Source organism: Amaranthus tricolor, chromosome 11 (assembly GCF_026212465.1).
Source record: "Amaranthus tricolor cultivar Red isolate AtriRed21 chromosome 11, ASM2621246v1, whole genome shotgun sequence".
Classification (NCBI taxonomy): domain Eukaryota; kingdom Viridiplantae; phylum Streptophyta; class Magnoliopsida; order Caryophyllales; family Amaranthaceae; genus Amaranthus; species Amaranthus tricolor.
Genome location: NC_080057.1, coordinates 21319147 through 21336182, shown reverse-complemented (window position 1 = coordinate 21336182; position 17036 = coordinate 21319147). Strand labels below are relative to the sequence as shown.

The window sequence follows — 17036 nt, the reverse complement described above, 5'->3', positions numbered from 1 at the left end:
ATCACAATAAGCAGAGACAACAACATATAGTATTACAAATGTCACGCAATTAGTTGGAGAAAAAGAAGGACTTATGAGCTAAAAGCACTCGGTCTTGATTCTGATGCTCCAAAAGATCCGAGATCCACATTCAAAATGACCCTAGATCCAATTAACAATGATGATTTACAACTCCATAACAAAAAAAACACCAAACTTATTAATAAGCCAATGTTTTGATCACTTACAAGTTACAATCCAAACCAAAAAGTGACTATATTATTGTCTCTGTTTAGCAAATTAGCATTCACAGGGTAAGTTAGGTCATTTACCAAGTGTATGATTAGAATTCGTCTTAGCAGCTTGAGTAGGTGTTAGTGATTCTAATAAACATGTTTTACTCAAGCTGTTTTAACGTCGAGGTAGTTTTTTTCAAAACGTTAAAACAACTGCTACCACTTACTACTACTGTACCCCTTTATTCACTACAAAAAATGCATTTGCAAATTAGAAATCTTAGAAATTTCATTCAACAAAAATATATTGGAATGTCAAAGCCAGCTCCCTTGTTAGTCTTGGCTAGTTAGGAATAAGTACAAATACAATTCTACCTTCCCAAGAGTTCTTGCTGCATCTTAAAACCCCTTTACCTCTGTCTAAGGCTATTCCTTTACTCGGAAAAAATCCAAATAATTCTGATGAACAACAAAATTGAGAAGTAAATAGGGGATAACAAAAAATCTAAAAATTCTATATTCCTGCTGGATGAAGAAATAGATAACTACTACATTACAAAATTTATGAAGCTCAAATTAATGATATATACAGCTTTGGCATCTAAAAACCCCCTCCCCAATACAAAGAGAATTTGGCAAAAACCCTTGTGAATTGATATGCTTAAAATCAAAAGAGGAAGAAACCATGTTCGTTTTTTGATTATTTAAAACCTCAAATGGAAGCCGAAATCCTAACTCATAGAGTGTATTACTCCATTCATGATGATCATCTATGCCGCACATCCTAGTAGCTAAGTTTACAATCATACGCGGAACTCCACCACACCTATCAACAAGTAAACTAGGACTACCACCAAGGGAAGAAAGTGATACTTTCCCCATCTTAGTTTCCTTGATGAATAATTCGTATGCTTCATCCTTTGGAAGGATATCAACTTTGACAGCTTCAAAATGATCCAGCACTCTCCATCCAAAGGTAAACCTCGTAGTTAATACTAGCTTGAACTTGCTGCCTTCTACTGGAACTAGATCAATTCCAACCTGATCTAAAGAAAAATCTTTTCCTAGAGCACCATCTAAGAAAAGTACACAACTACCAAGACTTGCAAGTTTATCTGACAGTTTTCTAGCCCTTGCATTCAAGTCATTATCACTAGTCAAATCACAGTTTACCAAAGCAGCAACAACATCCTGCACACATTTGATAGTAAACTGATTTGGAATTGTGACCCAAATCACATTATCAAACTTCTCAACACACCGTAACGCACTATTGTGCAAGTGTTTCATCAAAAAAGTCTTGCCAACTCCTTCTACCCCGTGAATGACAATCCTCCCAACCTTATCTTCTTGCAAAAGAAGCTCAAGTTGCTTCAAAGTATTTGAAGCTACTTGACCAACTACAGGTTTCACCGGTAAATAAGAGCTACGACATAAGCTTCTTGCATCACGCAAGAGATCCCTAATGAGCACATCACCTTTTCTGTTATGGATTTCCAAATCACTAACCAATTTGCCAACACCCCATACTATTTTCACACTCGTAAACAGACTTTTCCAACCCCCAATTTGTCCTAACAAGTACTTCACGCTCTTCTCTAGAGCCTGCCCTTCACACATCCAACGGCTAAGATCTTCATTACGTAATTTTGGATTCTTAACACGGTGAATGCGAGAAGATAACATATCTCCAACATCATGTATCCTGGCAATTAAGTATTCAGTTTGATCCTCAAGAACCCTTAATTTCTCATCAAGAAAAAATCCCACAACTAACATGGCCAGATATAATAGACCGATCAAAGCCCAAATTATTGTGATGATGTCCATAGTTAGAAAAATACTCCCTGTACAAAATTCAGCAACTCAAAAATCTATCTTTCACATTTATAGCAGAATACTCCTCAATCTAACTTTGAAACCCCACCTCCCAAACAAACACAAAAATACCAAATTCCAACCCCCCCCCCCCCCCCCCCCCCCCAAATAGTATCTAAAATAAACAATAAAAACATGAGCAAGCAATCAAAAATCAAGAATTAAACCCACAATCTCAAATCTGAATAACAATTACAACCAAAACAAGTGAGGAAAATAAAATAGAATGAAAATCGAAAAAAAAAAAAAAGAAGAAATCAAACCTTGTGGCCGTAAAACTCGGATTTTCCAGCAGATACACAAAGATAGTTGAAGAACGAATGGAAGCAATGATTAGAAATTTAAAGGCACAGTAAGATTGTGAAATTTGTTCTTCTAGAAGAAACCGCAAACTTGAAATTTTTTTATCATTCATCCTACACAAAGTAACACGGTTTATTCGTTCCTTCCGAGCAGCTTCCTTTCTATCTGAAATTGGGAGGTGCCTTCCTGCTTGCAAATTGCAATGTTCACCCTCACAAATCCGCGCAAAATGGTGATTGTAAAAGAAATAAACCACAGCGACAAAGACCAAAACATGACGGGGCTTATCCCAATTTAATGTTAGGGAGGAGTAATTAAGTAAATGAAAAATTATATTTTAGCTTTTTTAAAAAAAATTAAATGTTGATCTAACATTGAAGTCCTATTTTTATCAAATCGTTGCTTGATACAGCCTCTTCTGAAGGGATCTTTAGATCTGGTGTGACTTTGAAATAGAATTAAGTTTGATACTATTGACTGTATTAGCCAAACTGATACCCGTGTTGACGTTATATACCTTTTATTATCGAGTTGATAACAAGACTCCAAACTCTCATCATGAGATATTTTTAAACCCGATATATGGATAGAATCATCATATACATACTAATAAAAATGATGAAAAATGACAAATGTCATTCTTAGAAAACTTTGACAAATAGAATAATTTTAGTGGATAATGGTTGATTATATTTACTTGATTTGTAATCTGATTTTTATAAATTGAAAGTAAATTTAGTAAAATATTTATATAATTTATTATAACAATTCTATATATCTAACCTAGAATTTGATATGTTTAATTAAATGAAAAAGTGATGTGTTCGATAAAATAATTTTTCAAATAAAATAAATTTTATAAATAGATAATTTCATATATTCAGAGTTAATAATTAATGGTCAATGTTATATGAAAATTGATAGAACTTTATAATTTTAATTTCCGGTCAAACAAGTAAAAGTAACGATGTAATAATGATCACTAATTGATTTGCATTTTCATTATTTTGCTTTAAGTAAAGGAACCTTATGATCAATTAAAAAATGACTAACAACTTAATCTGATACTGACTCGATAAATAGTAATTAGTAATTCGCAATTCGTAGCCGAATTCTACTTGAAAAATACCCGAACATGATCTGCACCCGGTAAAACCGAACCAATTATTAACCTATGATAACCCGAGATTGATTGAAACTCGACACGAACTTCAACTGACACCGAACTGATGCTAACCCGATAGATCGAATAACCGATCTTCAACCGAATCGTGACTAATCGACCCGACCCGAGTATGACCCGCCGCAACACACATCCGAAATATAACCGATAGGAAATACAACCAAATCGAATGACACCTGTCCAAAACCGACCCGATTACCTGAATAAACACGTCTAATCTTGACCTACCAATTTATCCACGTGGTAGACAAAGAGAATTTTTTGGTTAACTATGACATTTTTTTCAAAAAATAAACATCGTGATCACTCTAACTAACCACATATTTCGAAATTCAATCGAAATAAGTACTTAATTTAATAAAAAACTTAACATTTTGTTACCACATGAAAAACTTAAATAATATTAAAATAAACAAAATTAAAAAGTATGAATTAAAATAACAAACTCTCACCCTATTAAATTATACTACTGTAATTTATTAACCTTACAAATGACTATTAGTTACTAACTTACTAGGGATATACTGTAGATACAGACTCCATGAGTCTTTGATTTTACAATTAAAAGATTACTACTTGGTTAGGCGCGTTTCCGAGAAACTTCAGGCGTCATCTCGTTTTATTTTAGATAATTAAACCTCAAGAGAATTGCGAAACCCCCAAATTGGATACTCCAAGACAGTCACAGACAGCGCCGGAATCCTGTAAGGTATCCAAATTACAATTTACCATCCCATTTTATTGTTGATGATCTTTTAATGGTTACATTTTTGTCCCGATCTATTTCTGCTGCTTTAATTTCAGTCATTATTTATGTGTTTTGCAGCGATGTGAAAATTTTCGATTTTGATGAAACCAATTGTGTTCGTTTTGTAGCACTGATGTTTGATCTCACGTTATCTTGATTGTTAGTTTTGTTAGCGCTGTTGAATGTTATTTTTTCACAAAATTGTGTGATGGAATGTGTATGTGATATTGATCATGGGTTTAGGTTAGATTTGATCATCCGGTAACGGCTAATTAAGAGGATAAATCAAAAGAAAGTGATAGATTCAATTTACAAAGTAAGGAAATTATATCAAAATGATTGAGACGACCGTAAGTATGAAGAGGCAAATGATGTCGCTGATGATTCATCACGATGCAGCCTTCACACAATCACAGAAGACTCTTCTGTGCACCAGTTCTTGGATGCAAACAGAACACAGATTGCAATCTTGATGGATTGCAATCAACACAACAGATAAGGACACCTTGCTTTACTCACAAAAGGCCCTTTCCTCACCCACAATCAAGGTTCACCCCTTGATTATTGAATGACAATACAAAATCAGACTTTGTTTCACTCACAAAATCAGACCAGTATACAAGACTAACAACTGCAATCTTGGAGAATTCTTGACTGAATTACTTCTGAAATTTTATTAAAAAAACACAAGGAGAGGCTTATTTATAGATTTCTAATGGAGGGGAAGGTGGGAAGGGAAGGTAGAGAAGGCGTGTCATAACGGGGCCTTCTTAACAACCTCCTAAAGATAGACAAAAACCTTTAACTAACTAACTAACTTTCATTACATATAAGTGACTAAGCCGGCTATTTGAAGACTTGAGCTGGAATCTTGGCTACTGTAATCTTGGATTCCTAAGTGAATGATCACTCCTTGTTGATTTGGTCCATGTGAGTGATGTACAAGGTATGCCTTGGTCCTGTTGTGCTAGGCCCATGTAAAACAGTAGTCAAATCCTCCTCTGCACTTAAGTTGATTAAGTTAGTTAAATCTTGTGCTTGTATAGTTGAACATGATCCTGTACTTGGATCAATAGCAAAAAAGTAATGGTTAAAGAATAGAAATCTAGAGTCTAGACCTAGAACAAGTGGTAATTTAACAAAGCTATGTTTTATCTTTAGTTTTCAAACAATGAAACAATGTGAGTACTGTATACAAAAAGGCATATAACATAATGTTTTTTAAACAAAAAGGTCCAAATTTGAGGGAAAAAAACCCTTTACAAGTAGAGACAAACTTATTGAGATGAGGAGAGAATGTAAGACTATTTCCCACTTCAACAACATTGCCAAAACCCTGTACTAGAGATTTAGGGTTGGCCATAACCTATTTGAACTACTATAAATCTTGGTTAGAAATTGTTGGTTTCATTTGGCTCTATTTTGTACTTTATCTACTAATCAAGAAATCAATTCCAATAATTGCTCACATGTTCTTCCTTCAATCCTTTTTATTGTCATGTGCTTTTGGAGATCAATCTCTAATTCTTCACTCTCATTAAATCAGTTATTTGGCTACGTCTTCCTCTTATTATGATCCCCCAAATTCTAACTTTTCACCTTTAAATCGGTGCGCAAGACGAAACCAATTTCAAGCTTTTATCTTGTCTATAAAGTCAATGACTCCAAGACACTTTCATATGCCCTCATTTCAAATTCTATGGCCAAAAAGGAATGTCATGGGACGATCTTGTCTAAAATTGTGTTGTTACACTCTCAAATAACCTCATTGTTTTTATTCTTCCCGGTGTAACAAAATTTGCAAGCTAATTCGTTTTTTGAGCTTGTGACTTGCTTAAAATGACCCAAAAATATCTTAAAAAGATCATAATTCGCTTATTTTAAATCGTGATTCACAAGAAGATTTTGGAATCATGTGACACTGGTTTTTCTAGTTATACATGGCTGTTAAATATTAGAAATATAAGTGGTGTATTTACGTTTATCCTCTAAAAAATAATTATAATAGTCAATTTTTGTTTTGGTTAAGAGAGAAAACTCCCATTTAGTCTTTTTTTGTAAATTGTAATTATAATATTTTTTTTGTAGTCTTTCTTATATGAATCTCCACTATTTTTCTTGGATTCTTGTCACTTGTACATCTATAACGGCCCGTTTGGTAGGTGTTAATAAACGGAAGTAATGAAAATGAAAAACTAGTGTAATTTTATAAAAATCTCTCGGTTACCTTGATGCCCATGCTTGTCCAACTTCAATCAACTTATTTTCTTCTTAAAATTCATTCCAATGCATTATCATTGAAAGAGTTGGTATTAGGTGGTAATGGAAATTTGTAAACAAAAAACTTTTTTATGATCAAAGTTTCATTACCATGAGAATGATTTGGAACTTTTAATGAAATTTTACACTATAAATCATTCCCATTACCACCATTTAATACGATTAACCAACGGGCCATAAGGGGTTTGTATTGGAATGTCTCAAATTAGATTTGAATAGATAGACCAGGGGGCAGGGTCTCGAGTTCTCAGATCCATGTAGTATAAGTGTGCTATTTCTACCTTATCCTTGATATAAATGTCTTAAATGCCATTGGCTCGCATGGAACCTTTTGTTTTGCGTAATGCAGAAATGTTCCAAAAGTCGTTTTGGATTTTCCACTTCGTTTTTTTGCCTTTTCCTTTTTAACCAATTTTGACTTTCCGCTTATTGTAGAGAATTCCGAAATTAGCCATTCATTATCTATTTGTTGTTTCTTTTCCGTTTTGTTAATTTTGATGTTTGTAATTACTACTCCACATAATGATCACATCTCCTGTTTTGCTAGATAGTTGTGTGGGCATTGATCTTTTATGCTTGGAATGGATATATTTGAGTTTTTGTTAGAGACTGCTCCCAAATTGTGCAATTTCATCATGGAATTCAATAAGGTGGAACAAAAGTGCAACAAGCTTGAGATGAAACTGTATGATCTGGAAGAGGAGGTGGTGGATATGAATCTGCAATTGAGGGCTGTGGATACAAATCCATACAAGAGACAGAAGGACTATGTGGTAACTTTCTTTGAGCTCAAGAAAAGGTTCCAAGATAAGGCTGGTGAGACTTTGAAAAATTGTGAGAAAGGGCGCAAATGGAATCTTTTTTCGATGCTGTTAACATTGCGCCAACTAGATTACCTTCTGATGTGTAGCGAGGATTTACTGAGCAAAGCTGACCAGCTGAAGGAGGAAGGCCTGACTTACGACATGTTCACACGAGGTATCAGGTTGTACGCCAATCAGCTCATTGGCAACACTGCCAATCAGCTTCGAACAAATCTCCTTGAATCTCTTAAGAAGGACCGCGTCATTGGCATACATGGGAACCACGGATCTGGAAAGACCAACTTCATGAAAACCTTGCACAATGTTCTGTATGATGACACTGAGAACTTTAAGGCTGTCCTTTGGGTAAGTATGCCAGAAAAACTACCACTTGATGTCAGAGGTATACAAGAGTACGTTGCCAAGGCTTTGCATTTTAACCTTGATGATGAGGACACAGTAAGAAGAAGTAGTCTACTTGCTAAAAAGTTCATGGACATGGCACCTGGGCATGTAGTTGTGTTCCTTGATAATGTGAAGGAGCCATTTCAGCCTTGTGAGGTAGGGATACCTATAAGTGGTTTTGGTTCTGAAAATTTCAATTGTACTGTTGTATTTACAGCTACTTCCGAGGATATTTGCAACAAGATGAGCTGTTCCAACTTCACATTGGACCTGCTCCCGGAGGATGAAGCCCGAGAGCTGTTATTACACGAAGCTGACTTGAAAAATTATTATATCCAAAGCTGTGATGAGAGGATGACTGGGGCGGTTGATGATGTTGCTAAAGAGTGCTCTCGAATGCCACTCGTCATCACACAAATTGGTCGGTCTTTGATAGGAAAGGAAGAAATTTTTGAATGGAACACTCGACGCAATGAGCTTATGGGAATCCTTTCAGACCCATATGACAATGAGGCCAAGATACTGGATAAGCTAAAATTCTGCTTTGATTGTATCAAGGACCGTACAGTTTGGGCTTGCTTCTTGGACTCAACAAAAATATTGTTTGAGAAAGTTCCAGTGACTAGACAAGACCTTGTTGAGCACTGGATTCAAGGGAAAAAAATTGGTCAGAAGCGTCGTAGGGGTGCCAGCCGTGCTGCCATTTACGATCAGGGTCATACAATTATCAATGAACTCAAGAGACTATACTTGCTGGAAATTGTAGAACGAGATGGAACAGAATATGTGATGATGAACAAGTGGGTCGGAAGATTGGCTGCAAAAATATCACTAGAGGTAAGCTTGTTTTAAGCTTCATTACTGTCTTTCCGATCAGCCTGTTTAGAAGTTGTAGATTATAGCTTATAAAGTGCCAATGGATCCCTCAAATTCAGTACAGTTGTTCTATGCCTCTATGATTTCGTTAATATGTTCAACTGATACATATTCCTTGCTTTGTGGCCATTGATATTATTTGTTTCTAGAAGAATAGTTTCTGCATTTTCTGCATTATTTCTCAAACTTAGATGCCTGCGTGACACTGGCGAAGATATAAGAGTGTTTTTCTTTTGATTCAGACAAGTTTTAATTTGTTTCTCGTCCTTCTAATAATCAATGTTGTGGATAATCAATGTTGTGGCTTTCAGGGAGAAGATGCGCCTCGTTGATACCTTACATGCTTCTTTTTGAGAGATCTTTAGTGTAAGCACACTCTACATACTTCCATGATCTTCTAAGTAACTGTGATAGCCTGCAGATGCCAGCTTTGATTTTAAACCAAGAAAACATTTTAATGGATTGGTATACAGAATACGAAAGATTGAATAAAATAAACAAAAAAATTTTCAAAATAAACTTCGGAAAATTTTAATTCCCAAAATAAGCGTGTTCGTGTTTGAGCCTAAGGTTAGGTTTGTTTGCTGATTCTAACAGCGGACAAGAGAAAAAAATATTTATTACGACTCTGTTTGTTGTTACTAACTGGCAACAACGAACAAAAGAGAGTTTGAAGGGACAAAAAAAAAACAACAAATAGTTTGTTTGCACAATGACTAAGCATTGTTTTTTCTGTCTTTTCAAACGGTATGATATTATCTCTATTTTGTTCGCTGTTATTAACAGCGAACAAAGTCATAATACATTTTTTTCCTCTTATTCGTTATTAGTAAACCTGACATTAGGCTTGGATACGTTGACGTTTATTTTGAGAATTACAATTTCCATGACGCTGCTTTTTGAGAATCTCTTAAAAAAAAAAAAATTTCTACAGAATACTTCATAAAAGTTCACTTTGAGATAGAAAAGTAATACCATAGACGCAGTCACTGGACTTGCAAAATTACATGCAACTCATTGTCATATTGACATTTTGTATGTCAACTGAATCGGCCGTGCTTGTTGTGGATTGCTCTACACGAACTTCTTTGTCATATACTCATATGTTGAATAGTCTCTGTAATTAGGCGAGTCTTTTGACATTTTAAGAGATATAATTTGTACAACTTACTGAGATTAGCATTTATATTGTTGTAATACTATATTTTTCCTCACTTTGTTATATACTTGTATGTATTTTACTGTGACCATTGACTTCATGGGTGTGTGGCTTTTGCCTTTAATAGGCATTGTATGAGTGGTCTACAGTATTTAGTAAAGCATAATGTCCACTATCTTTGTTTTATCCTGTTTATCTTGGATTTCCCTTCATTGATTTGAATAGGCATTGCTACAGACTCTAAGTGGTCGTTTGGTATATATGGTGGAGATTGAACAAAATGAAAATGGTGAAAGGAAAGGTAACAATTTGAGGTGTTCAAAACATACTCGATGACCTGATATTTACCCGATATTGAAATCGAACCCGACTTAATCCGACTTTAAAATGAACTTGAAATAATGTAAGAATCAATGGAAACTTAAGATTCGATTTTAAACCGATTTGAAACACTTGACCCGATGATCCCAATGAACACCTCTAGTAACAATAAGCGTTATTGTTATCAATTATTTGGTATAAACATAAAAAGGCAAACACTTTAGTTAAAAGATTTATTCTTAAATTCTCAATTTTAATTAATTTAAAAATAATTGTGGAAATTGATTTAAATTTAAATTTCAAAATTTTTGATTTGCCAAACAAAAAAATTTGAGCCAATTTCAAATTTCCAAATGAAATTATCAGTCCCAAGCATGGCATTAATTTATTTGTTATCTATGTGAAACGGAAACGGTTAAATATTTAGTATACTAAACGATAAATAATGGTAAACCTTAATCGAACCCGTTTCCAACCATTATTTTTACCCGATCCTTAAACATCGCCACCCTTTTCATTTTATCGCCACCTCGATGGTAATGAATTGACGATAATGCCCCTGGACTCAAAATTTCTATAAAACACTCCAATCACACTTACTAACACTTTTATCACTCTAAAAACACCAAATCAAACTTAAAATTTGTAGAGCTAAATCTAAGGAAAACAAAACGTAAAGAACAAATCAAGAATTTTTAATCGAATTTCTTATGTAAATTTTTTTTTTAAAAAAAGTACGAAGAACAAATCGCACGTTACGTGCGACTGGACTGCGGTTCAGTAGCATAAAACATGCGATTCGGATTTAAAATTTTTTTTTAAAAAAAATTTTAATATTTTCCGTTTATGTTATTAATTAGTAATAATTAATATTTACGTTATTAAATTATATTTGTAATAATAATTAATTTAATATTGTTTTTACTACTAATAATTAATGTTTATGTTCATAAATTATGTTTGTTAATTAATTATTATTATTATTATTATTTTAAAAAATTAATTATAATGATAATAATAATAACAAAATTATATTAATAATTATTAAATAATATGATATATTAATTAAATATTTGTTAATTTAACTTATTAATTTAATTAATATTATTTTTAAATGTTTATTAGTTATTGTTAAATGTTTATTATTTGTAATAGTTTTTATTTGTTATTATTTGTAATAATAATTAATTTAATATTGTTTTTAAATGTTTATTAGTTTTTCTTAAATTTTTATTAAATTAATCATGAATTAATATTTGAAATAATTTTTATTTGGTGTTAATGTAGTTAACTTAACGTAATATTTGATTATCTTTATTTATTATTAATAGTTAATTAATTATTAAAAATTTTAGTAAATGGCTGGAAATCAAGGAAGAGGAGGGTTTTTCAGAAATTTGTTGAGCGGAAGTAGTTCTAGGCCTACCATACTGAGAGGAGACCCTCATCAGAGGGGAGTTACGGGTTCCGCTAGGCGGGCTAGGCAGGAACAGGCGGCCAGTCATAGTCAGGCCCAACGTTCGAGTATGCTGCACCAAATGCGTACTCACTTTGATGACCAGACTAGCCTCCAGAGTAATTCGAGGGGCTCCAGTTTCGATTATAGTGATTACGAAGGCTTTGTTGGTCAGCCAATCGATTGGACTGTCGTGCCTGGCATGCCGATTAGTTCGCACGGACAGGCCCTAGTAATGCAGGTGCTTCTGATCATGTAGAAGACAGCCAGGTGGACAATGCGGCGCAAGGGGAGAGGAGGCGCCCACAGTCCGGTGAAACGGATTGGCTGATCACATCGCCCCAGCCCGAGGGCCCCACTGACGCACGATTGATTCCCAGCTATGGGGGGCACATAGCTAAGGTCATTTTTGAGGGCTTTGAGCGTACGCCTCCGATTTTGGAGTGCCGTACCAGGAAGAAGCCGCTAGAGGATATCATCAGACTGCAAGATATGTCTGAATAGCTGTGTGGAATTCTACCTGCTACTCCCCTCGGTCGTCTGTCGTATGTTATGCACCAGCATATTAATAGGGCTTTAATTTCGGCCTTTGTGGAGAAGTGGCAGCCGGATACCAACACCTTTCACATGCCCTGGGGGGAGATGACTATTATGTTGCACGACGTGTTGTCTTTCAACTCTGTTAGTAGTCTGGTTACCGCTACCAAGATAGTACTTAAAAGATAAGTGTTGGCTTTCAACTCTGCTGGTAGTCTGGTTATCCATGTGTAAACAATCATTCGTCCACGCACGCAAATTTCTCTTTGTGTGGAATCCATATTCCAGCCAAATGTCGAACGACCCTTCTATTTCTAGTCGACCACGTAGCCACAATCGATTCCCATCTGTTTTGGAATTCGGCAACGGTAGAATTGTTAACCAAGGGGTTCCATCTAGTTTGCCTGAATATCTGCCCCTGTTGATTTCTTTTCCCGGCACACAATTTTTCCACCATGTTCTCGACGTCATTGGCAATATGTCATATGCATAATAAATGTCGCACATCTACATTAAATAGAAGATTGAATATAAATGACATATATTTAACAAATAGAAAGACAATGATTAATCAATATAACATTTTTACCTGGGAAGATATCACGTATAGCTGCAGATAAACCCTCGTCTCTATCAGTTACGATTACGTTTGGGGTTTGAGCATTGCCGAAAATATCTCTCAATCTCTCCACCCACGATACAGCCGTCTCGTCTCGCATCAAATAAAATGCAACCAAGAAGTTGTGATTGGTTGGCGTCATTCCGATTATTTCACAAAGCAGCCACTTTTGTTTGTTTGTTTTGTACGTCGTATCTATCAACACAACATAGGGCCACGTATGTATCATCTAGATGGATGTGGGATTTACAATTAACAATCTACTCAATTTCCCTTCACTGTCCAAGTTTGTCCACATCACGTAGTTATGCTTAGTGGCCATATAAAGACAGTGTTGGAGTGGAGTCCTACCCTCCATCTCTTCTCTCCTAATTGATTGTCTAACATTATATATTTGATTCATACTAGCAAAAAAACCAAGAAAATTTTGTCTAATTAAGGTCATGATATAGGCAGGTTGCATGCTGGTTGCACTAAGGTATCGTATATCCTACCGAATATCTACAATTTTCCTTTACATGACCATCTCTGTACACCAAGAATGGGTGGTTATGTGTTCCTTTTTCACCAGGACACACTCTCACCGTCCAAGGTTTTTTCCCTAGTTTACGACTACTACATACAATCATAAATTTACACCTACATGTTTTACTTTTAGAACCAAGTAGCGTTATCTAAGTTATGCAAATCACCCCTAATATTACCATAGCGGTGACATCTTAAATACAAACTAACTCTAAAACATCCTTTTTTTTGTTAATATGAAGCACGTGTAAATTGAAAGTCAATTCCTATTGCAATCTCATCGGCCCAAGCATATAATTCATCTACAGAATCAAATTCTCTATCTGTAACAAATCTACTAGAGTAATCTATATTGTCCGCTAAATTTTCATAGTCCTGTAAATGTAACATAGATTTACAATCAATAATATATAGTATTTAAATTATAAAATAAATATTTAGGTAAACAATTAGGTAAATAAAATACATATAAAATAAAATAATTTAAATAATACTAAAATACAAAATAATTAAAATAAATTACTAGAACATAAATTATAAATTAAATAAATTACTACAATAATTTAAATAAAAAATTAAAAATAATTTAAATAGTATAATGAACAATAATATAAATTATCAAATAACATAATATACTACAAGATATACAAAATATAAATTAATTTAAATAAATAAGAGGGAAAAAAAAAGCAGTCGCACAAAACGTGTGACTAGACTGTGGTTGAGTTGCACAAAACGTGTGACTTGGTCTTAATTATTAATTTTTTTAAAAAAACCATTCGAATCGATTAAACTACATACTGAATCGGATTCATAGTCGTTTTGGTTAGCCATTGTAAATCGATTTCAACTTTTAGCTTGTTTTAACTCAGAGAGCGTTTTTAGAGAGATGTTACTATGTTTGAGTTTGTATATTATGCAGGAACGATATTGGAAATTCAATTTATATAGGGTGGCGATAAAAGTGTTTGGGATTTCATTTCCTACGCTTTAGCTCCACAAATTTTATGTTTTGATTTAGTGCTTTCAGAGTGATAAATGTATTATTGAGTAATATTAAAGTGTGTTAAAAAATTCTAAGTCCAAGGATATTTTTGTCATTTTATTAAAATAGAGGTGACGATAAAATAAAAAAGATGACAAAATTTAATAATGCCCTAATTTTACATACCAAACATTTTATAATTCAACTTTAAGAGTATGTGGCTAATACAAAAGGAGATAAGGGGCTTATAGCTAATAAAAACAAAAGTGTCAATCATTATAAAAACAAGAAGTAACCCTATCAAATAAGTACAAAACTATGATAAAATCAAGTTAATTTTCATATGATAAAGATCCTTTGTAATAGCTAATAAAACAATAATTCATAATCAATAGTCATGGTTAGTAAATCACTATTAAAAGGCAAAAAATATAATAATAAAATAAACAAAATAAAAAAAAGTAAATTAAAATAACAAATTTCTCACCCTATCAAATCTTACCACATAAGGGTGATTTGTTAACTTTACAAATAACCGTTATTTACTAAGACTTCCTCTTAATAAAAATAGGGTTACTGTAGTAGACTCAATTTCGTAACCTCAACTATCCAATTAATTATCTTTTATCTCCAATTTAAAATTTTTAATTAGCCGATTACCAATATCAAACCGCCAAAATCCCTAAAATCTTATTATCATTTTCAAATAGCCCAAAAAGCTTAGTTATTATTTATATTACGAGAATTGTTACATTTTAAAATCGTTCTACGATTTAATTAACGTCTATGTTCTAAACTTGTTTTCCACAACTATTTCATAACAATTATTTTTGATAACTCTACAACTTTAATTTTCGTCAAAAATCTATTTTATACTTCTAAGAAATTATTTATTATTTCATGTTACAATTATTTATTTATTTATTTATTTTACGATTTCGTCAAAACTTTGCGTTTTAAGTTCTTTTTCTTAACCAAACTTTGTTAAATTATTTTTTTCGACTTTATAACTTTGATTTATATGTTCCGACACAAATTATATTTATGAATATTATTATCAACTTTAAAGTGTATTTTTAGCTAATTTTGAATACAAACTAAGCTAAATTTCAATAACAAACCTTAAGCTAAATTTCAATACCAAACCTTAAGCAAACTTACCCATTATTTTGATGTACAACTACTAGCACCAAATAAATTTAAGCTAAAAATCAGCTCCAAACAACTCCTACAACCAACCCTCTCTTTCCCTAAGAAAACATCATCATTTCACTATATCTTCACTTACACAAGCCACCTAAAGGTTATTACACCTATCTGAGCCTACCTAGACTTGCATGCCTCTACAAGCTGATTATATCCCCTCCCCATGTCACTTTGATTTTTACTCATCCTTCCTCCTTAATACACACTTAAACACATTCCTAACTTTCCTTATTTTTCCTTATGTTCTTTATGTTTTTAGTTGAAGAATCCCTTGAAGAACAAGCTTAACATCATCTATTTTCAAGTCAAGTTCATCAAATTTTCTCTCTTAAGGTAAGGTTTGTTCATTTAAAAAAAAGGGGGATGAATTTTTACCCATCACCTTACTAACTTGAGTTTTGTCTAAATAGGTTGAGAAATATTTTTTTTTTTCTCTTTCAAGCTTGGATTATTATTTTTCAGAACTATTTTGGGAGATTATCATTCTTGGAGCTTCTGAAAGAATATATTATTTTGGGAGCATTTTCTTATTTTATTCTCTATTTTGGTCTTAATACCACTTGATAGCTAAAATGGTACACACTCTTAACTTTCTTACTGTGTGACACCTATATTATATTTACTTGAATATGTAAAAGATATGACAATATGTTAGATTGATTTAATTTTATCTTGCATGATCACTTTCAATAAGAGTACCACAATTTTTTTTGTGTTAAAAGTAAAAATAAAGTGTTTATTATAAGTTTAAGTATATGCATGTTATAAATTGAAAATTTATGATGTTTTATATATAATAATGTTAGAAATGTTATTTACATGTTTATATTATAAATATTCAAGTAGTGTGATAATTACCCGAAATCGGTATTAAATTAAAGTCACGAAAAAAAAATATATAAATCTGAAAATTTTTCATTTATATAATGTTATTGATGGATATATATTTTATTATGTGTATTTTTACTTTAATGTTCATGTATGTAAATTTTATGAATTTCTATTATGTAAAAATAAGTAAAAACGGTGTTTTGTGATGTTTTTATGAAGTTTTGTTGTGAACAAATTTTGTGTGGGCTTAGGAACTTTAGGAGTATATTTATATGAACTTTAAAGTAATTAAAAGTTAGAAAATCATTTAGGTTCATTTTTATAGAATAATTTCATTAAAATGGTCAATTATGAAATTTTAAGTAATAAATATGTTTTAAAATATTAAAAGGGTTTAAATATATTATTAATGGATAAATTAGTTACTAAAATCATATTATTATGCCTCCGACAAGTATGAATCAGAATATAAACTTTTGGTTATTTTTTAATGAATTTTTACTAAGTGTTGGCTACTTACCAAAAAAAGGCAAAAATGTTAAAATATAAAGTAAAATACTAAATGGACTATTTTGGAGTTGAAATTTTTATGAGACTCTTATATGGACAGTAGGTTTGAAATTTGATCATTGGATAAGCTTATACGACTATCTATTGGCTCTTGTGAATTTTAAATAAAACGGTAAATCCAAAACCGATAAAAAGT

The 17036-nt window shown here is 32.7% G+C and overlaps 2 protein-coding genes across 5 annotated transcripts; one reads left to right on the top strand and one right to left on the bottom strand.

The window, feature by feature from the left end:
• Positions 1 to 476: 476 nt before the first annotated feature.
• Positions 477 to 2495, bottom strand: LOC130826736 (disease resistance protein At4g27190-like). The gene is made up of 2 exons (XM_057692302.1): positions 2357 to 2495; positions 477 to 2062 (listed from the first exon to the last, which is right to left on the bottom strand). Exon 2 carries the CDS (start codon positions 2043 to 2045, stop codon positions 792 to 794), a length of 1254 nt encoding a protein of 417 aa, XP_057548285.1. The 5' UTR covers positions 2046 to 2062; positions 2357 to 2495; the 3' UTR covers positions 477 to 791.
• Positions 2496 to 4132: 1637 nt separating this feature from the next.
• Positions 4133 to 10038, top strand: LOC130827116 (disease resistance protein UNI-like). Of its 4 annotated transcripts, XM_057692738.1 has the most exons (4): positions 4134 to 4288; positions 7155 to 8652; positions 9003 to 9057; positions 9806 to 10038. In XM_057692738.1, exons 2-3 carry the CDS (start codon positions 7180 to 7182, stop codon positions 9021 to 9023), a joined length of 1494 nt encoding a protein of 497 aa, XP_057548721.1. In that variant the 5' UTR covers positions 4134 to 4288; positions 7155 to 7179; the 3' UTR covers positions 9024 to 9057; positions 9806 to 10038. The 4 variants fall into 4 exon arrangements, with proteins under 4 accessions (XP_057548720.1, XP_057548721.1, XP_057548719.1 ...); XM_057692737.1 differs by having other exon boundaries at positions 4133 to 4288; positions 7159 to 8652; positions 9003 to 10038; XM_057692736.1 differs by having other exon boundaries at positions 9003 to 10038.
• The last annotated feature ends 6998 nt before the right edge of the window (positions 10039 to 17036 follow it).

Excerpts from the sequence above, each read along its gene's own strand:
- LOC130826736 (XM_057692302.1), bottom strand. The coding sequence starts at position 2,045 with ATGGACATCATCACAATAATTTGGGCTTTGATCGGTCTATTATATCTG.
- LOC130827116 (XM_057692737.1), top strand. The coding sequence starts at position 7,180 with ATGCTTGGAATGGATATATTTGAGTTTTTGTTAGAGACTGCTCCCAAA. Across the intron at positions 8,653-9,002 it reads CTGCAAAAATATCACTAGAG|GGAGAAGATGCGCCTCGTTG; the intron begins GTAAGCTTGTTT and ends TGTGGCTTTCAG.